We start from the raw sequence: 24,040 nt of genomic DNA on the forward strand, positions 1-24,040 counted from the left end.
AGAAATTTATTATTATCACAACAAATATGATTAAATGTCCTCAAATAATTGTGCAGTATCACAGTATATCACAGTAGTATCTTCTAACTACTCAAACGTTCAAGAGAACTTAATTCAAAACAGCTAAAGAAAGCTAATCCGCGAATTCGCTACAATTAACAAGAGCAGTTTTCTAAACAAACTCTTAAAACAACAACAAACTAACTCTCGAATTGAGAGGTTTTCCTGCTATTTATATGATTTTAAAATCGCGCGCGAGAATTTTCTAGCACTTTCTCGAAATCAAAAAGAGATATTTATTAAATGTTAGATGCACGCGCTCTTGTATTTTCAATTTTCCGACTTAGCTTTCTTTTAATATTCGTCACGCGCTGCACTGCGCGGGAAATAAAACCATTTAATTTACAATTCAACTAACATTAGCTATTTAAATACCAAATCCGTAACACTGCCCCCTTCCCAAGGACTTCCCGTCCCGGGCAGTACAATCCCTGGGCAGGAAGCCAAACTTACAACTGTGGCATAAATACAATAAACAACATAAACACTAAATGCAATAACTAACTTAAACAAATCAAAGGCTAAGTACAATTCAAATCAAATACTAAATACAAGTCAAATCAAATACAAAATACAAAACAAATACTAAATACACATTTAGAAACAAAAAGGACCATGGTCTTACACTATTTGCAATTGTTTACATTACGTACTATGGCCATAGTAATGAGCTAACCTGTCGTAACGAACGACTTTAGGTTTAGTGTTCTAGAGTTCGAAGACTTACGGATCCGAACCACGACGCTATTCAGCCTGTTTAGGACTGTGTACGGACCATCCCAAATCCCAAGATGACTGTAATTTCGGACAGAGTCCCCTCCGTCGAGTCAGATTCCACAACCAAACCTTGTCTCCATCGTGGAATTGATGTTCAGTAGCTCTTGTGTCGTATCGGGTCTTCATCTTCTCTGTCGCCAAGATGACTCGCTCTCGTGCAAAGTTGTGCATCATTTAAACCGGACCTGGAGATCTTGAATATATTCCTCAGGCGATGAAGGAGCATCCGGAGGACGACCAAACAAGAGATCACAAGGCAGACGAAGGTCACGACCGAAGAGCATCTGTGATGGGGAATAGTCGATAGTCTCATGGACATCACGCCAATAAAAACAGTGGTAATTTCTTGTCCCAGTCCTGTTGGTTTCTGGAAATCACTAATGAGAGATTATTAAGGATGGTTCGATTGAACCTGTCTACCATGTCGTCCGACTGGGGATGTAAGGGCGTCGTTTGGGTTTTGTAATGCCGAGTAGTTTGCAGAGTTTTTGATTACTGCCGACGTAAAATTCCTTCCTTGATATCAACTAGGACCCTTTAAGATATCAACTAGGATAAATATATGATGCTTTCTTTGAAATATCCGAAGGTGAATGCTTTTCAAACGAAGTGCAACATGAAGCACGAAGTCTGTGCACCAAAATCAAGGATTATAAATTTATTTGTTCCTTGATAGTTTGGCACGATTTGCTTAACAGAATTAATCCTGTTAGCAAACAATTGCAAGAAAAGGGTCTGAGTGTTACACTAGCCTTAAAGGCAATAAGTAACTTAAAAACATTCATTGAAGAATATAGAAGTGATTACAAAAGTATTCTTGAGAAAGCCAAAGAACTTCGTGAAGAAGTGGATGGCGAGCTACAATTTAAAACTGTTGAAGAAGTCCGAAGAAGGAAAAAGAAATGTCACTTCGATTACGAACATGCTGACGAATTTCCCCAATGTCCAGAAGAGAAGTTTAGGGCAAATGCCTTTTTTAGAATTTTGGATACTGCTTGGACATCATTAAACGAAAGATTTGATTCAATGAAAAATCACTACGATAATTTTAGTTTCCTGGGTAATTTATCAGAAATCGATAACGCAAATTTGAAAATAAAATGTGATAAATTAGAAAAATTGTTACAGTGTGGTGACAATAAAGATATTAACGCAAAAGAACTCTACGACGAAATAGTAGCTTCGAAAGACATTTTTACAGCCGGTATGAATGACTCATTCGATATTTTGAACTTAATTGTGTCAAATAATTTGTGCTCCCCGAACTTGAAGACCGTACTGAGAATACTACTTAGCATTCCTGTTAGTGTTGCTAGTAGCGAAAGATCATTCTCCAAATTAAAATTGATCAAGACATATTTACGTTCAAGTATATCGCAGGAAAGACTCATATACTATTTAGCTTATTGCCATTAAAAATGAAATCTGTCAAGAACTAGATGCGAAAGAAATTATAGAAAAATTTGTAAATATGAAATGCAGAAAAATAAATTATTCTCAATAAATTGTTAAAATCAATTTCAACAAATGCTTTCTTCAAAACTTTCTTCTCCCTATGCGTGAACGAAGTTCAGGTGTCAGTGGGCTCCTGGGTTAGAAAACCCTCATCCCAGTCGAATGCATGGATCTGTTTCCGAACTTTGTTGATCGTGAATGAAACAAGGATTAGCATTGAGGTCAGGCATAAGTTCTTTTTCATGTATGTTGTAGAAGATCTTGAGATTCAGTTCGAGTCTGGGAAGCAGAATAAGCAATATGGTAACGGGAACGTCGATTAAGGATGGTTACCATCGGAGAGTGTCGATCGAAGGAGCTCGCAGACAGCAGTGGTGGCGGCTGAGGGCTGAATGAGTTGAAGTCAGGAAAGCATCGAAGTAGACCAGGAGAAGAACGTTGATTGGGGTGCGTTAGTCACGTGTGCTAGGGGGGAGGGGCAAAGGCTCTTTCCAGTCCATACGAAATTTTGAAGGGAAGGCCAAAAAGTAATGGGGAAGGGGGTTAAAATTGAGGAAAGCCTGCTGGACTTAGAAAATAATTCGAGCTGAAAAAAATTATTTCTAATTTTCATTTTGCCTGAGGAGGAATATTTCCTTTAAGCATTACTTTGAAATCACCTAAGCGTTTGTAGTTGGTTGACAGTGCATTTAAGTTATAATTATTTATGTATAAATATTTTAATTATTTTTATTTATTTATTTATTTATTTTTAATAATATTTTTATAATCACTAATTAGTGATAGTTTCTTAATAAGGCACCTGGCCTCCTTCTGTTGCGCTGGTCATTAACGTTATACTGTAATGAGGGAATGGTAGGATTGTTAACGTTAATGATGTTTGCAAGGAATCGCTTTGAGATTTTAATCATAATCTCAACTAGTTGAGGTGTGTTTGTTTCTCTGTGTAAGGCTTCGTTTCTTATGTAATATGTGCTGTTGGTGATTTGTCTTAATGTGATGTTTTGAAGTCGTTGTAGTCTTATCAGTGTAGTGTTACAGACATAGCCCCAAACTGGGCAGGCATAAGTAATTATTGGAACGAGCATGGCTTTATAAATGAGTAGTTTTTGATCTAGTGCTAAAATGCTGTTTCGAGCGATTAGGGGGTGAAGTGTTATTTTACTGACTCGGAACTTTGTAATTATGTGTTTAATGTGGGGCTTCCATGTGAGTCTCTGGTCAAGTACAACGCCTAGGTATTTGACTTCCTTGGCCTAGGGGATGGGAGTATTGTAGAACACTAGATTTCCTCCAATTTTCCTTTTTTTGGAAAACTTGACAGCAACAGTTTTGTTGATATTTACTTTAATTTTCCACTGAGAGAGCCAGAGTTCAAGTGCATGTATGTGTGTTTGTAGCTGTTGGATAGATGAGCTAGGAGATGCATTTTGTGCGAGGATCGCAGTATCGTCCGCGTACATAGCGAGTGTTGTGTTATGCATGTGTGGAATATCGTTCGTATATAAATTAAATATAAAGGGAGCGACGAGCGAGCCTTGAGGCGTGCCCGCGCGGATAATTCGCTTAGTGGAGAGTGTTTGATTGATACGAACGATAAAATATCTATCGGTTATATAGGAGCGAAGTGTTGTTATGATGAATTCTGGGAATCCCAGAATGATTAATTTGTAGATAAGGCCATCGAGCCAAACACGGTCGAATGCCTTGGCTATATCTAGGAAGATAGAAGCTGTGCAGAGCTTATTTTGAAATCCAGATGAAATTAATTCAGTCAGTCTGAATAATTGATGAAATGTAGAATGTTTGCTGCGAAAACCATATTGCTGTGGGATGATGATTCTTCTGTTTTCGGCAAATTTCTTTATTTCCAGGAGGATGATATGCACAGCAATTTTGCTACATAATGGCAGGAGGCTGATTGGCCGATATGATTCAGGTTCATGAGGAGATTTTCCAGGCTTTGGGATCGATGAGATAATGGCAATTTTCCAGCATGAAGGAAAGTGGCGTAAGTCGATGATGAGTTGAATGATTTTAATGAGGCAACAAATCATCAGGAGTCCCATTTTTTTAATCATAATGTTGGTAATGTTATCATATCCAGGGCTCTTTTTCGTCTTTAATTTTTCAATATAGCCAAGAACATCCGATGGGTTGACTGCGATGCTGTTGTTAGCGTGTGTTTTTGAGAAAAATTGGGTAATGGTACTTGTGACTAAGTTTTCAGTGTATGGGTCAGAAATGTTGTTTGTGACAAACTGAGTAGCATAGTAATCTGCTAGAGACTGAGCTTTCTCAGTTTCTGTGTATGCGATCCTGTTTTGGCCTTTAAGGGGCGGAATAGTTTTGTAGCATCTTTTTAATTTAGCAGCGGCTTTCAAAATGGAGTAATCATCTGATGTAAGCCCTTCTAAATATTTAGCCAGCGTTGTCGTGTGTGTAAGCGAGTTTGAACTCTGACTTCCTGATGTAATTTATTTAGAAGTTTTTTGTCATCTGGGTGTCTAGTTCTTTGCCAGGATTTTCTTGCATGATTTCTTCTTTTTATTAAGTCTTTTATGTCTGCATTCTGAGTAAGGTTTTTCACAGGAATTGTTTTGGTATTATTCTGGTATGCTGTGGTGAGGTCATTAGTGAATTTTTTGACTAAGTCGTCTAACTCATCACTCGTATGTATTGTGGGGGTAGAGTACTGGATGTTGTTTAGAGCTTTGGTATAGTTTGACCAATTCGTGATAACGGCTCTTTTGTCTGGTGTGCTATGGTAACTTATGTCTAATTCAATTTCGACTGGGCCCACCAGCGGCCGAGCGGTAAAGTCGCTGAACACTGGTAGTTCGGTCCGAGGTTCGAATCCCGCGAACGGGCTGGCTGCATGGGTGTTTTCGTGGTTTTCCCCATGTGTAGCGTGTATACGAGCCAGTTTCCCTTAGAAAGTCCTCCACGAAGGCATCCCTCCTCTTAGGCATATAGCCCTCGAGGCTTTGCCATAAACACACGCACACAATTTCGACTGGGTTGTGGTCCGAGGAAAGCTCATCTAATGTTTGAATTTTAGATGGAGGTTGGATATTTTTTAAAATGAAGAAGTCGAGGGTAGAAGCATAAGTAGATCCATAGCGTGTTGGGGTGGGTGGAGCTGCAATATGAAGGTTGGCTGTATTAGCAAATTTTCGTAGTGTGGTGCCTAGGAAATTAGTAGAACTGCAGTTCCAAGCGCGGTGTCTGGCGTTAAAGTCTCCTCCATCAATGATTCGATTGTTGAGTTTGAATATCATGCTTAAATCTGCAATGATATCGGTTGTAGGTTTGGATGGTGGTACGTAGAGAGAGACTAAAGTGTATGATGGTGTGGCGGGTGGTATGATAGTGATAGCTACTGCCTCGGTGGCTAAAAGCTGTGGAATTGTGATTCGGTAATGAGTGATGGAGCGCTTAATCAAAATGATGACACCTCCAGCTGTACGATTCGTGCGTGGTCTGTCATATCTATGTAAATCATAGTATGCAACGTGAAAAGTGAAGTTTGGACCAAGGATGTGTTCCTGTATGAGGAGTGCATCAGGGTTATACTCATTTATAAATTATTTTAGTTCTGAAATTTTCGTGTTGAGGCCTTGCGCGTTCCAAGTAATTATTCTCGTATCTCTGGTGTGATTATTCATGATCGGGTTCGTTAAGCTCTTCTATTATCAGAAAAAAAATTTACATTTTTTCCATTTGTGTTTGTGCTGATCTGAGGTTGTTGAGGTTTTTCTTGAGTAAGTTTGTTAGTTTAGTGATTTGCTTTTGGCCAAAGATGGATTCAATTTCTTTCATTATTTGGAAAAGTTCTAAAAATACAGACGTATTTAAATTTTGATTTCCTTTGGAGTTAATTTGTCCTGTGGTTTTATTTAAGCGATTATGTTCAATTTTGTTACTGTTGGGGTGTGTGTAGCCGGAGCTGTGTTCTGATTGGTTGATGTATCAAATTGTATATTTTCTTGTGTTTTTTTAGTTTTTGGATTTAGAGTTTCGGAATAAAGTTTTCTGGGGCCTTGTGAATTAATGTTTCGTGGTTTGGGAAATTTTTCGCATCCTCTGTAGCAAGCTGGATGTGAATTTTGGCAATTGGCACATACTGGATCTTCAATGAATCCTTTTTTTGGACATGAGATAGATTTGTGATCCCCTGCGCATTTGACACAACGGGGTGTAAGAAAGCAATTTTCGGATGAGTGGTGCCATTTCTGGCAGTTGTGACATTGTGGTATGAGGTTTTTGTTAACATATTTTTCAATTTGCACTATGAATAGTGATATGTGTGTGATGTTGTAAATTTCTTCAATGTTGGGTGTGGGTATGAGTTGTGTTTGAAATAGAGGCATGGGCTGTCGTGTACAATTTCGTGTCATCTGAGTAATTTTATGTACTTTGGATCCTTGTTCTGTGAGAATGTCATGAATTTCATCCGTGTCCATGTCTATGGGGAGTCCTCTGATTACAACCTTCACAGGTTTGAGATGTCGTGCGTTTATGATGTAGTGTTCTATGTTTTTGTCTTTAAGGAATTGTGTGAGTATTCTGTGATCTTCGGATGAGTTTGGGTGTATTTTTAGAAATTCGCCGTTGATACGGCCAAAGAACTTTGCTTTGGATTGGTCTGCTACCTGTTTTAAATAGTTGTTGTATTTTGTGTTATCTAGTGGTTTTACCATGACTGGGGGTACCGATTTGTGTTGTGGAGGTGTAATTGTTTGTTGAGTGTCAGAATCATTTTGTGTTTCTGGATTGTTGTCATTTTGGGAAATAGTGCCATCAGTATTGTTATCCAGGGGGCTAAATCTAATTTTGGTAGCAATGTAGTTTGATGCGTCTTTTAAATTGGCAAATTTTTTGGTCTGTTTGCTAGTTCTGGTTGGTTTAACAAATCCTACATTCTGCTCATTGCAGTCATCTGAGTTTTCTGAAATGTCATGCTGTTTTCTTTTTTGATTCATGCTACAAGTATTAGCGTTAGAATTATCTAAGTTTCCCTCAGGTGAACAATGATTTGGGTTATTTACAGGGGTCCTAGCACACAATGACATAAAATGATCGCACTTACCCCTAAGGTGCTCCATTTCCAATTTCATCTGTCGTATATTTGTTGCCATTAGAGGAGTCTACTGGTCCGGGTCCGAAACAGCACGAAAAGCGTCCATTTGCTTCTTCAGGGATTTGGTCATTTCGATCTTGGCTTCGAGTGTGTGAATTTGGTTCTTTATCTGCATAACGATGAGTTCGGGTTTTATATCCAATTGCTCGGTTTCCGATGCTGTCGAGGTGTCCATGGAATCTTGGTCAGCAGTATTAGCCATACTCCAGTCGCTAGTAGGTTTGTCCGGCGGTATAGCGGCGCAAACCGGCGTCGGATCATGGGCTGATGCCATAAGCAAAAAGAGCGTCCTTCACCCACGAAGGCTGAAGGCAGATCCAACTTCCTTCTCCTATACAAAAATTTAGAAAAAGGGGTGGGGGCGACTTCAGGTACTTTGCAGGCGGGCGCCAGATAACCTAGCTCCAGCGCTGGGTGACACTATACACATTTAGACGATAATCGAATTCATTCCACACATGCAACAAAAAACTGTGTGGACAATTTTGCGTCAACGGTTGCATTTCAAGCTCTTGCGAAAATTAAAGCCGGGCGATTACCCCCGTCGACTAGATTTTTTCGTCAACATGAAGAAGCCCTAGAGGACGAAAATTTCGCCACCAAGGTGATATTCAGCGATGAAGCAATGTTCCACTTATCCGGGTAACTTGGTGAAATAGTGAAAAAAACTTTGTGTTTGAGTTTGTGGTTCTTTTCATATATTTTTCAATTTCATATATTTTACGCGTAATACTTTTGAAAATATAATCTTTTTCAAAATGAATGAATCATTTATGCTAGCCCTGTATCTACAGATATGAACTGCAGGGTCATTAAGCCACTCAGCTATTAGAAATGAATTGTGTACACTGTCACAATTTCCTTAATACATCTCGGGAATTTAAATTCACGATGCTTACTAAAAATGTTTATAGTGTTCTCAGATTCAAAAATTCGTTAAAAAATCTCTCTAAATTACAGTATTTTTTTAAAATTTTCTCTTACATTACCTTAAGCTGACATGTAAGAAGTAAGCTGTCTTCTTTTGCTACACCTTTCATCCATGACTTGCTGTTGATCAGAGAAAAGCTCTCCTAAAATAGGATTGAAAAAGTTATGGTCTTCTATGCTACTATATGCATTTATTTGTAAAATATAAAGTTTAGCTGAACTTTTAACTCAACCAGTTTTTACTATCATCAAGGCATTAAACGCTACATTACTAGGAAAATTTATACGAGGCTGATCTTAAGCCAGATAAAATTACCCGAACTCCACAATCTTATCTAAATTAAAACCTGGTCTTCAAATGATTTAACTGAGGTGTGCATAAAATATAAAACTATACATTAATTGTGTAACTTCTCCAACAAAGGAAAAATCTGAATTCTTCATTAGCAGGTAAAAATTTCAAAGCGCCAATGCATTCAGGTATAAAATGAGAGGTTTCTTTCTTAATTTTTAATTTTTTTTAAATGAGGCATTCTTTTTCGATATGCTATCGTGAAATAATTAGACCTTATCCCTTTGCAGGTAATGTCTTTTGTGTCAAGTATCTTTTGTCACTTATTTCATAAAATACAAATTTACCTAACTGGCGAGGAAGGACGAATTTTTAGCATATAGTCTAGAGTTTGAAAACTTTCTCATTGAATGCTATTCATAGAATAGAAGTCATTGACGTTTTCAAAGGTTTTTATAAAATTCCTATATGATTTTGCTAAGCAACGTTTCTGTACAATTCTGTTCTGTGATAGCTTTATAGAATTTTTACAGAATCGTATATAGAAGCTTTTCTATTAAGTCCTGTAGAGCTCTATAACGATTTTCGTATGGTTGTCGTCCCCCCCTTTTTTTTTCTTTTTAGGATACAGCTCCTTCTTACTTATTTCTTCAGCTTTATGAATCAAACTCATTACGACCTCGATACTGATTCTGTTAACTCCTGACACCCACACTTTTTAATATTTATGTGAACGACATTCTTACAACACCCAACACGACACTCGCAATGTACGCAGATGACACAGCGATCCTAACGCAATGTGCATTTGTTGGATCAGTCATACAACGGTTACAAGATCTCTTGTTACTTAAATCTCTTCATATAGCTCAATTCTTTTTTTTTTTTTTTAATTATTTAGAAATTTTCTTTGTGTTAATGCTCACATAATTAGTAATTTTTTTAATGTTGTTCGATAGGGGTAGGACCCCCATCGAACAACCCTGGTGTATACACCATTCCTGGGCGTACACCAGGTACCACCAGGGTACCTGGGTGTACGCCCAAGTACCCTGATGTATACACCATTCCCCCGTGAAACGGACTGATTCTGTTAAGGATATTACGACCATTGCCAAACAGGCGATGCTAAACACACTTGATAAGGACTTCCGAAGAGCATTATAATCATAGTGCCTGAATTGGTGCAGGTAAGTTTTGAAAATTTCATTGATTTTTCTTTGGTTTCTTTTAATCAATGTAGTAATAATTAAGGTTAAAATCTAAAAGTAATAACGTTAGGGTTATAAAATAAATTACATTCTATTTAGTACCTAGAGCCATCAAAATTTGAATAACGTAATCCTCCTCGGAATGTGGGCATCTGGAAGCCCTAATTTGGAATTTGTTTTATTATTGATTTCATATTTTGTAACACTTTAACTAATTTTTGATTAAGAAACTCAACGATTTCAAAGCGAGCAATGGCAACACTGTACGGGGGGGGGGAATTATCTCCAGCGCGCGAGACCGTGTGTCGGAAATTCTAAAGATATGCTCATTTAAAAAATTGTTTTGTGATATTGCTGTTGAATTAAATTTTATGGCTTAAGTGCGAAGAACATGATATTTGATAAGTAAAGGTAACTCAGAAATCGTTTAAAAAACGCCCCTTTGGTGTAATGTAAAATATGAAAGCTTTCAATTTTTTTATTAATTAATATTTTTTTAATTGTATTTTATTTTCTGTTTTTTAGTCTCAATTACACGTTATCAATGATGACATTTTTAGTTTTGTTAAAACAAAAGCAAAAAATTGTAAGAAAACTAATCGCTATGTGATTAGCCTTCGTCTGGCTTTTAAATTTGGTGGGAAAATACCTAAAGGGAACACCAAACATTAAATTTAAAAACTGCACAGAATTTTAATCTTCAGAACAACTTTATGAAAACAAAAACAAAAACAAAAAAATCGACAAAAGTGTATTAGATATATAAAACAAATTACAATGAAATAAGCAATATCCCTACATACAAATATTAATTATCCTAATAAATAAATTAACCAACTTCCCGTTGGCTTCTGTCGACAAGCGTATCCAAGAGAAACATTTAAAAACTGCACAGAATTATTGTGCTTATTTTTCCGAGTGGCAACAGTGCTGATTTCAATAGCAATAATGGCAACAGTCAGATATCAGCAGCCTGTGCCATTGCTGCACATAAAATAAAAAACTCTTTCGAATTTTGAAAAAATTACTTCGAGGTGACTGGCTCTTGTCTAGATGCACCTATGTACCAAATTTCGTAACCCTGGGTCTATTAACTTACGCGCAGCACGAACAAAAGACACACACACAGACAGACTCTTCCTTTTATATACACTCTTTTGCAAAAAAATCGAAGCACCATGAAGGAAGTGGTTGTTTTTGATGAAATTGGATATGTGTATAGCTCATACACAGATAATAAAATGATTAAAAACTCAAGGTCATAGTATTTGTTAACGACTCACAATCACCCATTAAGTGCTCAAATTAGTAGTTGGTCGAACCTTCCCTGGCCGCAATGCATGCTTGAATTCATCGAGGAAAGGAGTGGTAGAGGTTCCTAATGTCATCCTGAGCCACATCCTACCAGGCATTCATCAGTTGTCGCTCCAGATCTGCGATATTTTGTGGTCCAGATCTACTATGCCCCAGAAATGCTCGATTGGTGAAGGGTCTGGTGACCTTGCTGGTCAAGAAAGCGTATCAACCGCAAGGAGACAGCCCAGAGATATGCGAGCGGTATGTGGCCTGGCATTATCTTGTGGGAAAATGGTCCCAGGATGAAGTGCCACGAAGGGTAATGTAACCGGTCGCATATTTCACAAGTGTACATCTGTGAAGCCACCGAGGGAGTGGCTTCTAGGATGGACCAATGAGCATCCAGTAATATTTCTGTCATGTCACATGACGTTTCGCGTGCTTTAAATAAGATGGTTGAAAATATTCTGCCACGCAACTTTCTGTACAAAATAATTAAAGCATCGTCGATTGCTTCTGAAACTTTTCATTGCGAAGTTAAATCAATTACAGGAAATTATGAAGATTTCACTACCTGGTTGAAATAAATACAAACACATGTTGAATACTTCGCAAAAATATTGATGTGAAATATTATTTGGTAAGTGGTAAATAAGATGAAGAAAGAAATATGTGATAAACATCTGAGCCCAAATGCTATCTTTACATAAAACTATGCGTATAAGAAAAATATTGACACCAATTATATATGTAAATAGAAGTCAGCACTTTTTATTGCAGTCTATATGAAAAAGATGTTCTATAATAATAACCAATGCAGAATTTTATTCAAAGTGAACTTTACTAATTTGCATTCGTATACATTTAGTGTGTTAAATTTCGCATTTAATAACTGCTCACTCTTAAATGTACTGTCTACACAAGAAATATTCATCAAACAGAGTGAATTTATCGTATTCACAACGAGTACATTCAATTTATTCACATATAATTTTTTAATGTTAACAGTGGATATAATAAGATTATATGTTTTCTGAATCTTACACTTTAAAATCAAAAGAATGCAAGTACTGAAGAAACACTAGATTCATTGTAACACTTTCAGTCATTCTCAGCTGAATTAAAAAATATATACACTTGAATTCTCTTAATCCACATAATATGCCGTGAACATTAATCCTAATATTAATGCGCGATAAAAATCGCGAAAGTGAAATGTCAGCGATTAATCCAACTCAGAAAACAAAAACCACTACGAGATTTTCTAATAATACGCCATATATTTATAACTGCGAAACGAATGCAAATTAAAACGTAAACAACATACGCTCACATGCACCGACGATTTAGCGTCACAAGAACAATAGCAGCTCATTGGTTCATTTTCGAAACCCCTCCCTCAGTGGCTACGCTGATGTGCACTTGTGAAATATGCTAACCGGTTGCAGGATATCAACATGTCGTTGAGCTGTTAAAGATGTACGGAGGATGTGTAAAGATGACCTGCTGTCATAAGAAATAACGCCCCACACCATCACACCAGGGATTATGACTTTGTAAAACAAAGGCTGATTGGGACCTCTGGCCCCTTCCTCTTCACACACGAACACAGTGATCATCTGCTTCAAGAGTGAAGCGGGATTCAACACTATACGATGCCAGTCTGGTGGCAGCCATGATGATCGGCTGCGACACTGCTCCAGACGACTCCGCCGATGTTGTGGAGTCAAAGGCAAATGTCTTAAAGGCCTCTGTGAGCGTAACCCCGCCTCATACAAGCGCCGTGAGATGTCAGACGGTACCACGGGAGGTATAGACCTGGCTGTAGTGCGTTGAATAGTCGACAATGATACCGTTGGGGAGCTTCGGGGTCTGGCGAACAGTCATCCTATTTTGCTTCGCATTTGTGCTCCTTGGTCTTCCAGAGCCATCATTTCGTCGGCAATTTCCTTGTAGCAACCACTGCTGCCAACATCTTTGCACAGCAGTGTCTGTACGCTGCAGGTGACGGCCTATTTCTCGGAAGGACCATCCTGCTTCACGCAACCCTACAATGCGACCACGTTCGAAGTCGTTTAGTTGTCTGTAAGGTCTTCGATATCGTCGTAATGGCATCTTTAGTTGCTTCTTTACGGAATTACAATGGCAGTAAGAAAAATTTTCCACTCTCGTTACGGGTTTTATACTTTGCGAATTGCGCACTAGAAATGCGCGCTATAATCGCAATTCCTGTTCATTTGCCTTGAAACTTTGATCATTTGCATGTCCGATCAAGATGTTTTTGCATACCGAATTTCGTCACGATCGCAAAAGTCTTTTTTGGTGCTTCAATTTTTTTTGCAAAAGAGTGTATATATTTAGTTTATGAAATAAAGAAAAGTAACTGAACGTTATTCAGGGAATGAAGAAATCGCTTTGAATATTCAGTTCCGGAACTGGATATAATAATGTCAAAACAACATTTTACTTGAAGTCAGAGCCGGCACTAGAGCCAAGAACCGGTGTGGTCTCATCGGGTGACAAAACTTTTAGAATTTAAAGAAGCAACGTGCAAAAAAGTTTAGGGAAATTTAGAATTTAAAATTTAAAATTTTAGAATTTAAAGGAAGTGCTGCGCAACCAAATTTAGGGGTGGAACGTGTTTTAGAATTTAGGAAGTTGTTCGGCAGTAGAATTTAGGGTCCATAGAGTTTGCATCGTTCGGCAAATTGCTTAGCGCGGGCCATGCTTAGTGCTAAAGTGAAACTGATGTTGACACCACATGACTTCCTTGTACGGCTTATTAAATCATACTCATTTTTTGCTGCGCTTCATTGAAAGTTGTTTCCAAGAATTTCATTATCGATATATTTCTCATTCAGTCAATTCAGTACTCATTTAAAATACGTAAAAACTTAAAATATCTTCATTAAAAATTGTAAAATATAGAAAATATTTAAAATACCAAGTACATTTAACAGGTTTAAAAAAATTATTTACAATTAAAATTAGAGTTTCTACTCCAAAGCAAGAAAAATAAAATACAAGTAAAAAAATAAAAATCTGAAATGTTTCAGATTTTAAATTACGTACAAAGGGCGTTCTTTTTAACAACTTGCCTGTTACCTTTATTTATTAAATATCACGTTCTTCCCACTTAAACCATAAAATTCAGTTCAAGAGCAATATCGCAAAGTAGTTTTAAATTGAGCATATCTTTAGAATTTCCGATACAGAGTCTCGCGCGCTGGGGATAAAAATGTTTTTTCTGTACAATGTTGCCATTGCTCGCTTTGAAATCCTTGAGTTTTGTTAATCAAAAATTCGTTAAAAGTTTTACAAAATATGAAATCGGTAATAAAACAAATTCCAAATTTCAAATTTGGGCTTCCACATGCCCATATTCGCAATAGGATCACATCATTCAAAATTCGATGGGTCTATGTACCGTTGTTTTATCACAGTGCAAGAAATACACATACATTTATGTAGATTTTTCATGATTTAATTCCTTCAAATATATTGCAGTACAAATATAATGTGGCAACAGTTTGAAAAGTGAAACATTTATAGTGAACATTAGTGAACATTTATAGTGAACCAACGCAAAATCGCAAAACGAAAACAATAGGCCTTCAGGGTCAAAGCCCCTTTTACTAACAGTTCGGCCAACTGGCAAGAAGACCTCATTTTCGGTGCACAAAATTGAAAGTTTATTTTCAGTCCCATTCGACGAAACGACACTGAAATTGGTGCAACAACTGACTGTATTCTACTAAGAGTTTCAAATGCAAACAAATGGTGGCTTGTTAGGCCTAGTGCCACTTAAACTTTTAAATTGTTGATTAAACTATTCATGCAGATTAACTAAAGGCATAAAAACATTAACCGGAACATAAAAACAACATAATTCAATCAATTTTAAAGCAAAAAATTGCACAATTTACCAACATATAATAATAAAATGAATGAGCTCACCGAGCCAGGTAACATGATAGGAATATACATTACGAAAAAAATCTCTTCTGAATCTGTTTTAAATACATTTTAAGATTTAAGATCCGATTTCGAGGGGGAAAAAAATATTGTGCTTAAAAAAAAAAAAAAAAAAAAAAAAAAAAATGGGCTTACCTTTATTTATTAAATATCATGTTCTTTGCACTTAACCATAAAATTCAATTCAACAGCAAATTCACAAAATAATTTTAAAGAGCATATCTTTAGAATTTCTGATGCAAAGTCTCGCGCTCAGTTTTATGACAATACAAGAAACATACAACATTTATGCAGTTTGTTCATTATTTAATCTTTAAATATAATGCAGGGTTCCAGTATTTGGTGGCAACACTTTAAAAAGTGATTCGCGGTTTATATTGAATGAACGCAATCCATGCCAAAGCGAAATTAATAGCCCTTCCGGGCTAATGGGCTGAGGAAAAAGTTCTTTATTCCGTCTATACATACAAATGTCACACAAAAAAATCTTCAAATGGTTCGAGAGCGGTCAAAATGGTTATTTTAGTTGAAATATGATACCCTAAATTTTTCGCAATTAAATTACTTCCTTTACTTCGTACAAGGAAGTAAAAAAAGAATATCGCTAATTCTTCATTTTGCTGAGACAAGATGGCAAACTCAAGAGCAATTTTTCCGCTATAAAACATCTCTCCTGCGATATCTATCTGAATTAGACTGCAACACATTTACAAAAAATATATAATATGGTTTGTTTTATAATCTGTGAGAATTTCAAAACTTTATATCTGATATATTTTTAGTTCTTTAAATTTTAAAATCATAAACGTCAGACAATCTTCAAAATCAAGCGATTTTCAAAAATTCACCCAAAATTCAGGAATTAAATTAAAATATTCATACAAATTCATTGAACAGGTTTTTATTTCGTTCTATTCTGTGCTGCAAATAGTAAAATTCTGGTGTACTTAGTTTGTTCGTTAAACGCATAGATGTGCCGAAAATCGTTTAAACATTATGTTTAAAAAAAAAAAAAAATGTAAATCGAATCTTGGGAAGAGGGGAGAACAAAAAAGAAAAAAAGAGACTCCACCGTACTAGACTAAATACCGTACTAGAAAATAGCTTAAAAATTGATGACAAAATTTCACCCACAATAAATTACCATGACTGAACTAATTAAAAGCTTATAAAAACGAGCTAATTATATCAAAAACGTTAAAGCATTATAATAATAAACATTGTAATTATAAAACATAAGTTTTGCACAAAATCGGTTCTTTTTCAAGTCTGAATAGCATTTCAAAGTCAGAAAGAAATAAATAAAAGAATAATGCAGCGGAGTTCTAAAACAAAAAAAGCCAACTAACTTAAGAGAATTGTAACAAGAATTTCTTAATTTTTCCTTACGATTATGCAGTGGTTATTTTGCTCAGAGAGTGAATATTATTGTTATTTATTTCCCGCATCAGTTGCCTTTTTTCTCAAGAACTTATAATGCTATTTTTATTAACTTGCTCTTTTAGCTGCTGGTATGAACTTTCTTTCGGATTTTAGAACTCTTCTTTAATCTTTTGTTTATTTAACACTTATTTTATTATTTATTTATAGTAATATTGTTCTTCTAAAGGAATTTTACTTATACATTTTTCTAATATAGTCACTTAAAGAATCTGCATTTGTTACTATGAAAATTAATTTATTTCGATGAAAAAGAATCAGCATTAAATCAAAAACTAAATACCTTACATAGTCACACTGGGACTTGCATATACACAAAAGAAAGAGAAATGGAAAAAAGAAAAGAAGAGGGGGGAAGAGGAAGAAAAAAGTGAACTTACCAATATAATATCACCTCTTGACAACAGAAAATGGTCTGACTCTAAATAGGATAAAATGAGGTCCATGCCATTTCCAGAATACAGCTGTTTTCAAAATACATAAATAATTAATCTAAGAGCATTATTTGATGTTCTAAAATGTTAATTAGATACCCACTTGATTGTACATACAGAGTGGGCAATATAATGAGTATTACAACGAGTGAAAATAGGTGGCAGTATTGGGAAACAAAAAGCATTTGTTTTTCTTTGAAACAACTTCATGGCGAAAATTCTAGTATAGAAAACCTGTAATATTTTCTCTTTAACCCCAAATATGAAGAAAGCGCAGTTCTGCTAAAAAAATGACTGTTGAATGTGGCCTTATTTATCATTTTATCATGTCAAAGCGTTTTTGAAAAGGAAAGGAACATTAATTACACAAAATTACATTAATTTACTGAAGCTACTTCCCGCTGGGAATATGAGTAACTCTGAAAAATTTTTGTTTACTTATCAAGCTTCATTTTTAAAATCTGGAAACAGTTTTCGCTTTGTTTTAACATCATTAGTCATTACTCAAATATTATAAGATAAATTACGGGGCACCGTGTATATAAAAAGTTATGACTTATATATTGGCATCATGTGTGAATAACATAAACTGGTATTATGTGTGAATAACACATATTAGCTTAATGCGGATTCTTAATAATGGGAATGACTATGCTCAATTAAGAAATCTCATATAACTCTTCCTTTTCTGAATATATGCACACAAATTAATATGCAATTATACATACTCATTTTTGACAGTACACTCTAAAAATAGCATACATGTGTTTCAGAAAGCTTGCAGAATCAAACGTGCTATTAACGGTTGGTTGTAGATCTGTATTTCAAATTTTGGCTATGTGACTCAAGCTAGCAAGGTTTGAGTAATAACTGAAAGAGTTATTAGAGTTATTATCAATTAAAATTTTTTGGCTAGGTATACATATATTGCTAAAAACAACTTGACAAATTTTCAAATGCAAATTTCTGAGAGATCCTCTCTTCGTCAAACGCAAATGAATATAAAAGTATCAGCTTTAAATCCCCATTTAGAAAAAAGCTGGAATTTGAAAATTTTAACTAGCGTAATTTTTTCTCTATATTTTTACGTTCTATCCTATAAAACAAAAATATCATCATTCTTCTTTTTTTTAATAGCCAGGTGGGCTTCGTCCTAGTCAGTCCGATAGTTTGGAGCTCTACTGTATTTTTATGACTTACTTTTTTCTGGTCATTAACTACTAAAGAGTTTTCGCCAGTAGATCGCATTAAAGTGCACTAGGCAAATATATTTTCAAATAAATGGTACTAGGGAAGTACCAACACCCGTGGGCGAAGAAAATTCAGCTGCGTGAGCAGGCATATCTTAATACTACGAAAGTAGGCGTTCAACTGTATTTTTACACATTATTCTAAACAAATATACCTGGACAATTCTCTAACTTACTCTCCAAGTGCCTTTGCAAGGGACGTCCATTGTTTCAGCTTCTTCATCGTATTCATTCAAATCATCTTCGTAAAGAAATTTTGCATACTTTTTGAGACGCCAACTATATTTTACCGAAGAAGCCATGGAATAATGTTATTCCTTTTTCTTTTCGCGATTTATTTTTGAATCAGTGACTGCAGACGATATCCTAAAACAATCGAAAGTAATGCAAAAATTAAAGTGGGCTGCTGTATAACGCAAGAACTGAAATGTACAGAGGGGGAAAAAATAGGATTGATTAATTTTTTGCGTCCAGCAATTTTATACGAAATTAGTGCATTAAATAAGAAATAAAAGTGTTATAATTTTAGGTAACTCTTATACGAATATATTAGAATTAGTAACAGAAGCTCAACCATTTTTAAAGATTAAAAATAGCAGAAAAAATGTAATGATTTAGACTGGCAATGGTATTTCGACATTCTTTTGCTTTTTATACGACCAGAACTTGCTGTAGAATAATTTTAATTAAGCATGAAAATAATGATTTTCTGAGAGATTGTGTAATATAAATCGATTAGGAAAAAGGGTATATATTAAAATTAAGAAAATAATATTGATGCCATTTTCTTTTCTATACTTTCTTACATTTATAATTAGCCAACTGAGAATATACTAGTTTAACTTATCATAAGTTTTATTCTTCTAGAGTCAACCAAATTGGACATATTTTTTTCTGAATGTGAAAGATATTTTGTTTAAATTAACTCAGACAGAATAAGTCGGTTATTAATAGTGAATTTGACGTGCAGATATCACATCAGTATTAGCGTCTAAAATCAACTTTCTAGTTACACTAGGCTGGTTATATGTTCCCGTTTTGAACCCCCTTCCCCAAAAAATATGAAATGTCAAAAAATTATACTGTCCCCGTATCCCATGCTTCTTGGGTGGGTACAATAGGAAGAAACTCCCCACATGAATTTTCGTGTGCGTGATTTTCTCGATATGCAAAATCTAATTACGTGGAAATTGTAGGTAACTGGATTTTGCATAGTTCTCCAACATCTGCATTCTTGTTCTCCACGAAGAAGCTAGAAGCTCCACGAAGCTATTCCATTTATTACAGAGGAGTGGTCAACTCATATGAAGAATTGCGTGAAGCTTTTCGAAAGATGAGCTCTCAGATTCTCCAAAAGTCAAGAAGGAAATGCGAAGGCATATATCTGTGTGTACATAACGATGCAACGTATACAAAAACACTAGATCAGCGGTTTTCAAACTGTGAAACGCGGTGCCTTGGGAAGCCGCGGCCTCTTCACAGGGGCGCCGCGAAATATTGTTAAAGCTTCATAATTAATTGAATCGCGAGATATCTCACGATAATCTAATTTGAGAAACGCACAAGGCTAGAACGACCCTTCCAACCTCTTATTCCGTAAAAAGAAACGGTGAAATTTTCTTCGTATTGTTAATGAAGTTACTACATCATGTCGTTTTATTAGAGTCTGCGTCTACCGATTTTCAGAGATCATTTTTTCCCTCGGAGTCGTAAATCCACCATTTTCTTTCAGGTGAGATTTCATGTGATTTATGCTTGTCACAGAAATGCCAGTCAAATCGGCAGCAAAAGTAACTATTTCATTACCAGATTTATCAGGGAAATGCTACCATAATTTGGAAAAAAAAAAAAAAAAAAAAAAAAAAAAAAAAAACATTCATACCGATAATCTTAACGGAACTGCGTAGTGGTTTTTTAGTCTCTTAAGGTTTTGAAATCATACTCATCAAAGAAAATCTGTCAAATCTTCATCTGTCAAAGATGAAGCGGACGCCATAACAATTGCTTTCTTCTCTCGCTTAGTGAATGAGTGAGTGTTTCAATTTCTTTTATCATCGAGAATGGGGTTTGCAGTTTCGCTAATAATGCTAAAAAGGGGGATGTCTTACTATTGGTCACCCGATGACTGATATGATAATAGCAAATTTTTAAAGAAAACTCTGGATGTAACGTAATCTATCCACTTTTTATTCCGTCCTCTTTGCTCAACAAAATTTAAATTTCATAGCGTAATTTTTACAATACGACATCTCGAGGTGGTAGAATTATATTCTACGGCGGACGCATACACTTTCTACTATATCCAGGATTCTCCTCTTAGGCTGACTGTTAATATAGACACATCAAGGTGCGTAGACCCTTCATGACAGCTTTGGACTGTTCTGGAAGATTTTGCGAAAAGCATATAAGCTAGCGTTGCAAACTAGATTCAGTCAGTTGGTTTATAATTTAAGTCTAGTGAAATTAACCTCAGAGCTTCATATAAATAAGCGGCGATATAAATTAGTTCATGTACTATAGTTAGTGTTATATAACTTCTTGTTTGTTGTCTTTGATAAATAAGTAGTCTTGTGATTTGTTGGCTTTTTTATATTTGAATGACCAATTTTGGAACAGTAGTAAACGCAATAGAAGACGTAATAGATAAAGAAAGTATGTCTTCAAGCAGTGGCTTGACTATGAAGAAACAAAAATATCGTAAATATGATGGCAGTTATTTAGAATTTGGTTTTACATCAAGAGAATTCAATGTTCAAGAGATATCACAATGTGTATTATGTATGAAAGTTTTAGCAGCGGAGTGTATGCTTTCAAGTAAATTGAAGCGCCATTTAGAAGCTAATCCCACAGCATGGTTGGCAAACCTCGTGATTTTTTGGCCGGGAAGTTAAAAGAATTGAAACAACAAAAAATACGTTTCTTAAGACTACATCAATACCAAACAATACTTTACTAGCATCTTACAAGGTGGATTACAGAATCTCGAAATATAAGAAACCTCATACCATCGCAGAAGAATTTATTTTACCGGCTGCTATAGGTATGGTGAACATTACGGTTGATGAGTCTGCGAGAAACCTGCTTTTAAAAGTGCCTTTGTCCAATAACACAATTTGTTCAAGAATACAGCATTTGGAGTACATTATCAACTACTAATTAATTGGAAAAAATAAAGAAGGGGAATTTGGATTGCAGTTAGATGAAGCTACGGATAATATTACGGATGCTCATTTGATAAGCTGTGTGCGGTTTATAGATGGTAATAATATTAAAGAAGACCTTCTGTTTTATAAAAATATTATTGCAGGAGCAATGGCTCAAAACCTGTTCGAGATTCTTGATACATTCATATCCGAGAATAATTTCAATTGCCCTAAGTGCATCGGTGTCTATACTGATGGCGCTCGCTCCAAGTCTGGATGCTGTGAAGGATCATATGCATTTATTCGAAGCAAATCATCAAATGCACTGTGGATATATTGCATTATTCATAGAAAAGCGCTTGTGTCAAATCATCTGAGTCAGTTGTTAAAAAGTGTGTTGAATGTGGTAAATTTTATAAAATCTCGTCCGTTAAAAGCAAAGTTTTTTTTTTTTTTTTTTTTTTTTTAATTGTGTGAGGATATGGGAACGGAACACTCGTCTTTGTTGTGCTGTAACAGTGCACGATGATTCTCTCGTGGCAATGTTTTGTCACGTACCTTTAAACTGCAGAGAGAAATTTTTATTTTCATTGTAGTAATTCATTTGTAATTCTAATTTCATTTGTAATTGTAATTTCATTTGTAATTCTAAGTTAATGTTGGAAGTGAAGAATCTTAAGAACTGATAAGCGAATAATCGCTTAAGTTCGGGTGGCAAGAAACAACAAGATAGAAGGGCAACTAACCCTTTTATTCTAATAAGATTTAACAAAACTCCGCCTGGGAGTATACAAACAAAGCCGAAACTTGGGCTTGAGCTTAAAAGATTAAGAATTAAACTAAAACTAAGATTAACTAAAGAAATAGAGCCGAAACTATCAAGATTCAAATCGAGTTGGCACCTTAACTTATTTGACTACGAAGCTTAGCAAGGGCCTGAGTACGGCCGAGCGTAATAACAGCTTTGAGAGAGAGAGTGGCCAAAAGGCAGACGCGCGTAAATCAGAAACTCTGATTTTCTCTGACTGTAAGTAACTTCGTGGCTTAAATACAGCTCCTCCTCATTAAATATTCAGCAATATTCCAAAACTACGTTCTGGCCTGAAGTAGTAAGTTGAAGTTAAGAATTTGACAGGAAAGGAACTTTAACTTAAAATTTAACTGTTAATAAAATTAATATAATCCTTACATCATTAAAGACGAAGGATAAAAAGATGAAGAAGAATTTTGCTGATGCCGGTTTTTTAATAAAACTGGAATATTTGTGCGATATTTTTGAAAAGCTGAATTCCCTTGGTCTCTCTCTGCAAGAAAAACACATGCATCAACGAAAATAAAATATCTGTTTTCATTAAAAAGAGGAAAAGGCTCATTCTAAGGAGAAGAAAGCGGAATAAAAATGCAGAGGAAGATTATTTTTTAATATTGCAGAAAATTTTGATGTCAAATGAACCTGATCTTTTTCAAGATATAAAACCCCCATTTGAAGGGCACTTATCACAGCTAATTATCGGGTTTTAACGAAAGTTTCCTGTCACCGTAAATATCGTCTGCGCAAACAGTTCGCGTTTGCGTGTTTGTGAAAGTTGTAAAAAAGCTATCGTTACCATTAAGTACGAGGTGTCTGAAAGTCAGTTACGAAATGTCACCAAATCATGTGTAAAACTTTCGGTACTAATGTTGTATCATATGACACTATGAAGGTTTGGTACCGAAAGATCAAAATCAAGACCTATAATATTCAAGAAGCAGAGTGCACTAGCTGGCCCACTCATGTTGATGAGGCCCGCCTGTGAGAACACATGGAAGAAGATCAGTATGCAACAATTCGAGAGCTTGCTAAGGAGTTAGTGCCATGTCCATTAATCGCGCTATGCATTATATAAACTTAACGTACAAGTTTAATCGCTGGGTGCCGCACGAATTGACTCAAACAGATAAGGACACAAAAAATGTTCGGGCCTGCACTAATCCGCTCGAATATCAACGCAAGGATAAAAGTCTGGACTGGATCGTCACCTGTGATGAAAATTGGATTTACTTCAACAATACAGGCCGAAAAGGGAGTTGGTCTGCGCCCGGCGACGCCGTTGGCAGCGTTGCAAAGCACAATTTAACTAAAAAAAAGGATCATGCTTTGTATCTGACAGGATATCTCTGGTATTATCCGCAAAGAGTAGCTGGAAAAAGGTAAAACCCTCGACAGTAAGCTGTACAGCGAGATGCTAATCCGTGTTGATGATACTCTCAAGGAAAAACATCGAAGTGAGTTCCGGCGCAAAAAGGTGATGTTCCATCAAGATAATGCAAGACCACATATGTCTGCATTCACCGGCTGGACTCTGTACGGATTGGAATGGGATCTTTTGTTACGCCCACTATATAGCATCGACATCGCTCCTTCAGACATCTGTTTTCCCCCCTGCAGCTACATCTTGCTTGTGCTATCTTCCATTCTGCACAGAACGTCCGAAATGAGGTTGATTTGTTTTTGGAGTCGCGGCCACCAAGTTTCTGGGCCGAAGGCTTATAAAATCTACCCAAACATTGGAAGAAAATCATAGATTTGGGTGGTGATTACTACCCGCTCTAAAGGTACTGCTTTCATGGCTTTTTCCCTAATTTTATTAAGAA

General features: G+C 35.9%; 1 protein-coding gene across 1 annotated transcript in view; it reads right to left on the minus strand.

The window, feature by feature from the left end:
* Nucleotides 1–18,586, minus strand: part of LOC118193937 (meiotic recombination protein REC114-like) — a 60,125-nt gene extending 41,539 nt beyond the window's left edge. The window contains exons 1-3 of the mRNA XM_085819692.1: nt 18,440–18,586; nt 16,960–17,043; nt 8,425–8,508 (exon numbers count right to left, since the gene is read on the minus strand). Of these exons, the coding sequence (XP_085675818.1) occupies nt 8,425–8,508; nt 16,960–17,043; nt 18,440–18,565 (294 nt within the window). The 5' untranslated portion in view covers nt 18,566–18,586. The remainder of the gene's footprint in view (nt 1–8,424; nt 8,509–16,959; nt 17,044–18,439) is intronic.
* Between the last annotated feature and the right edge of the window lie 5,454 nt (nt 18,587–24,040).

This window comes from Stegodyphus dumicola, chromosome 1 (assembly GCF_044657685.1).
Source record: "Stegodyphus dumicola isolate Sdum_Otavi_A_Nest chromosome 1, ASM4465768v1".
Taxonomy (NCBI): domain Eukaryota; kingdom Metazoa; phylum Arthropoda; class Arachnida; order Araneae; family Eresidae; genus Stegodyphus; species Stegodyphus dumicola.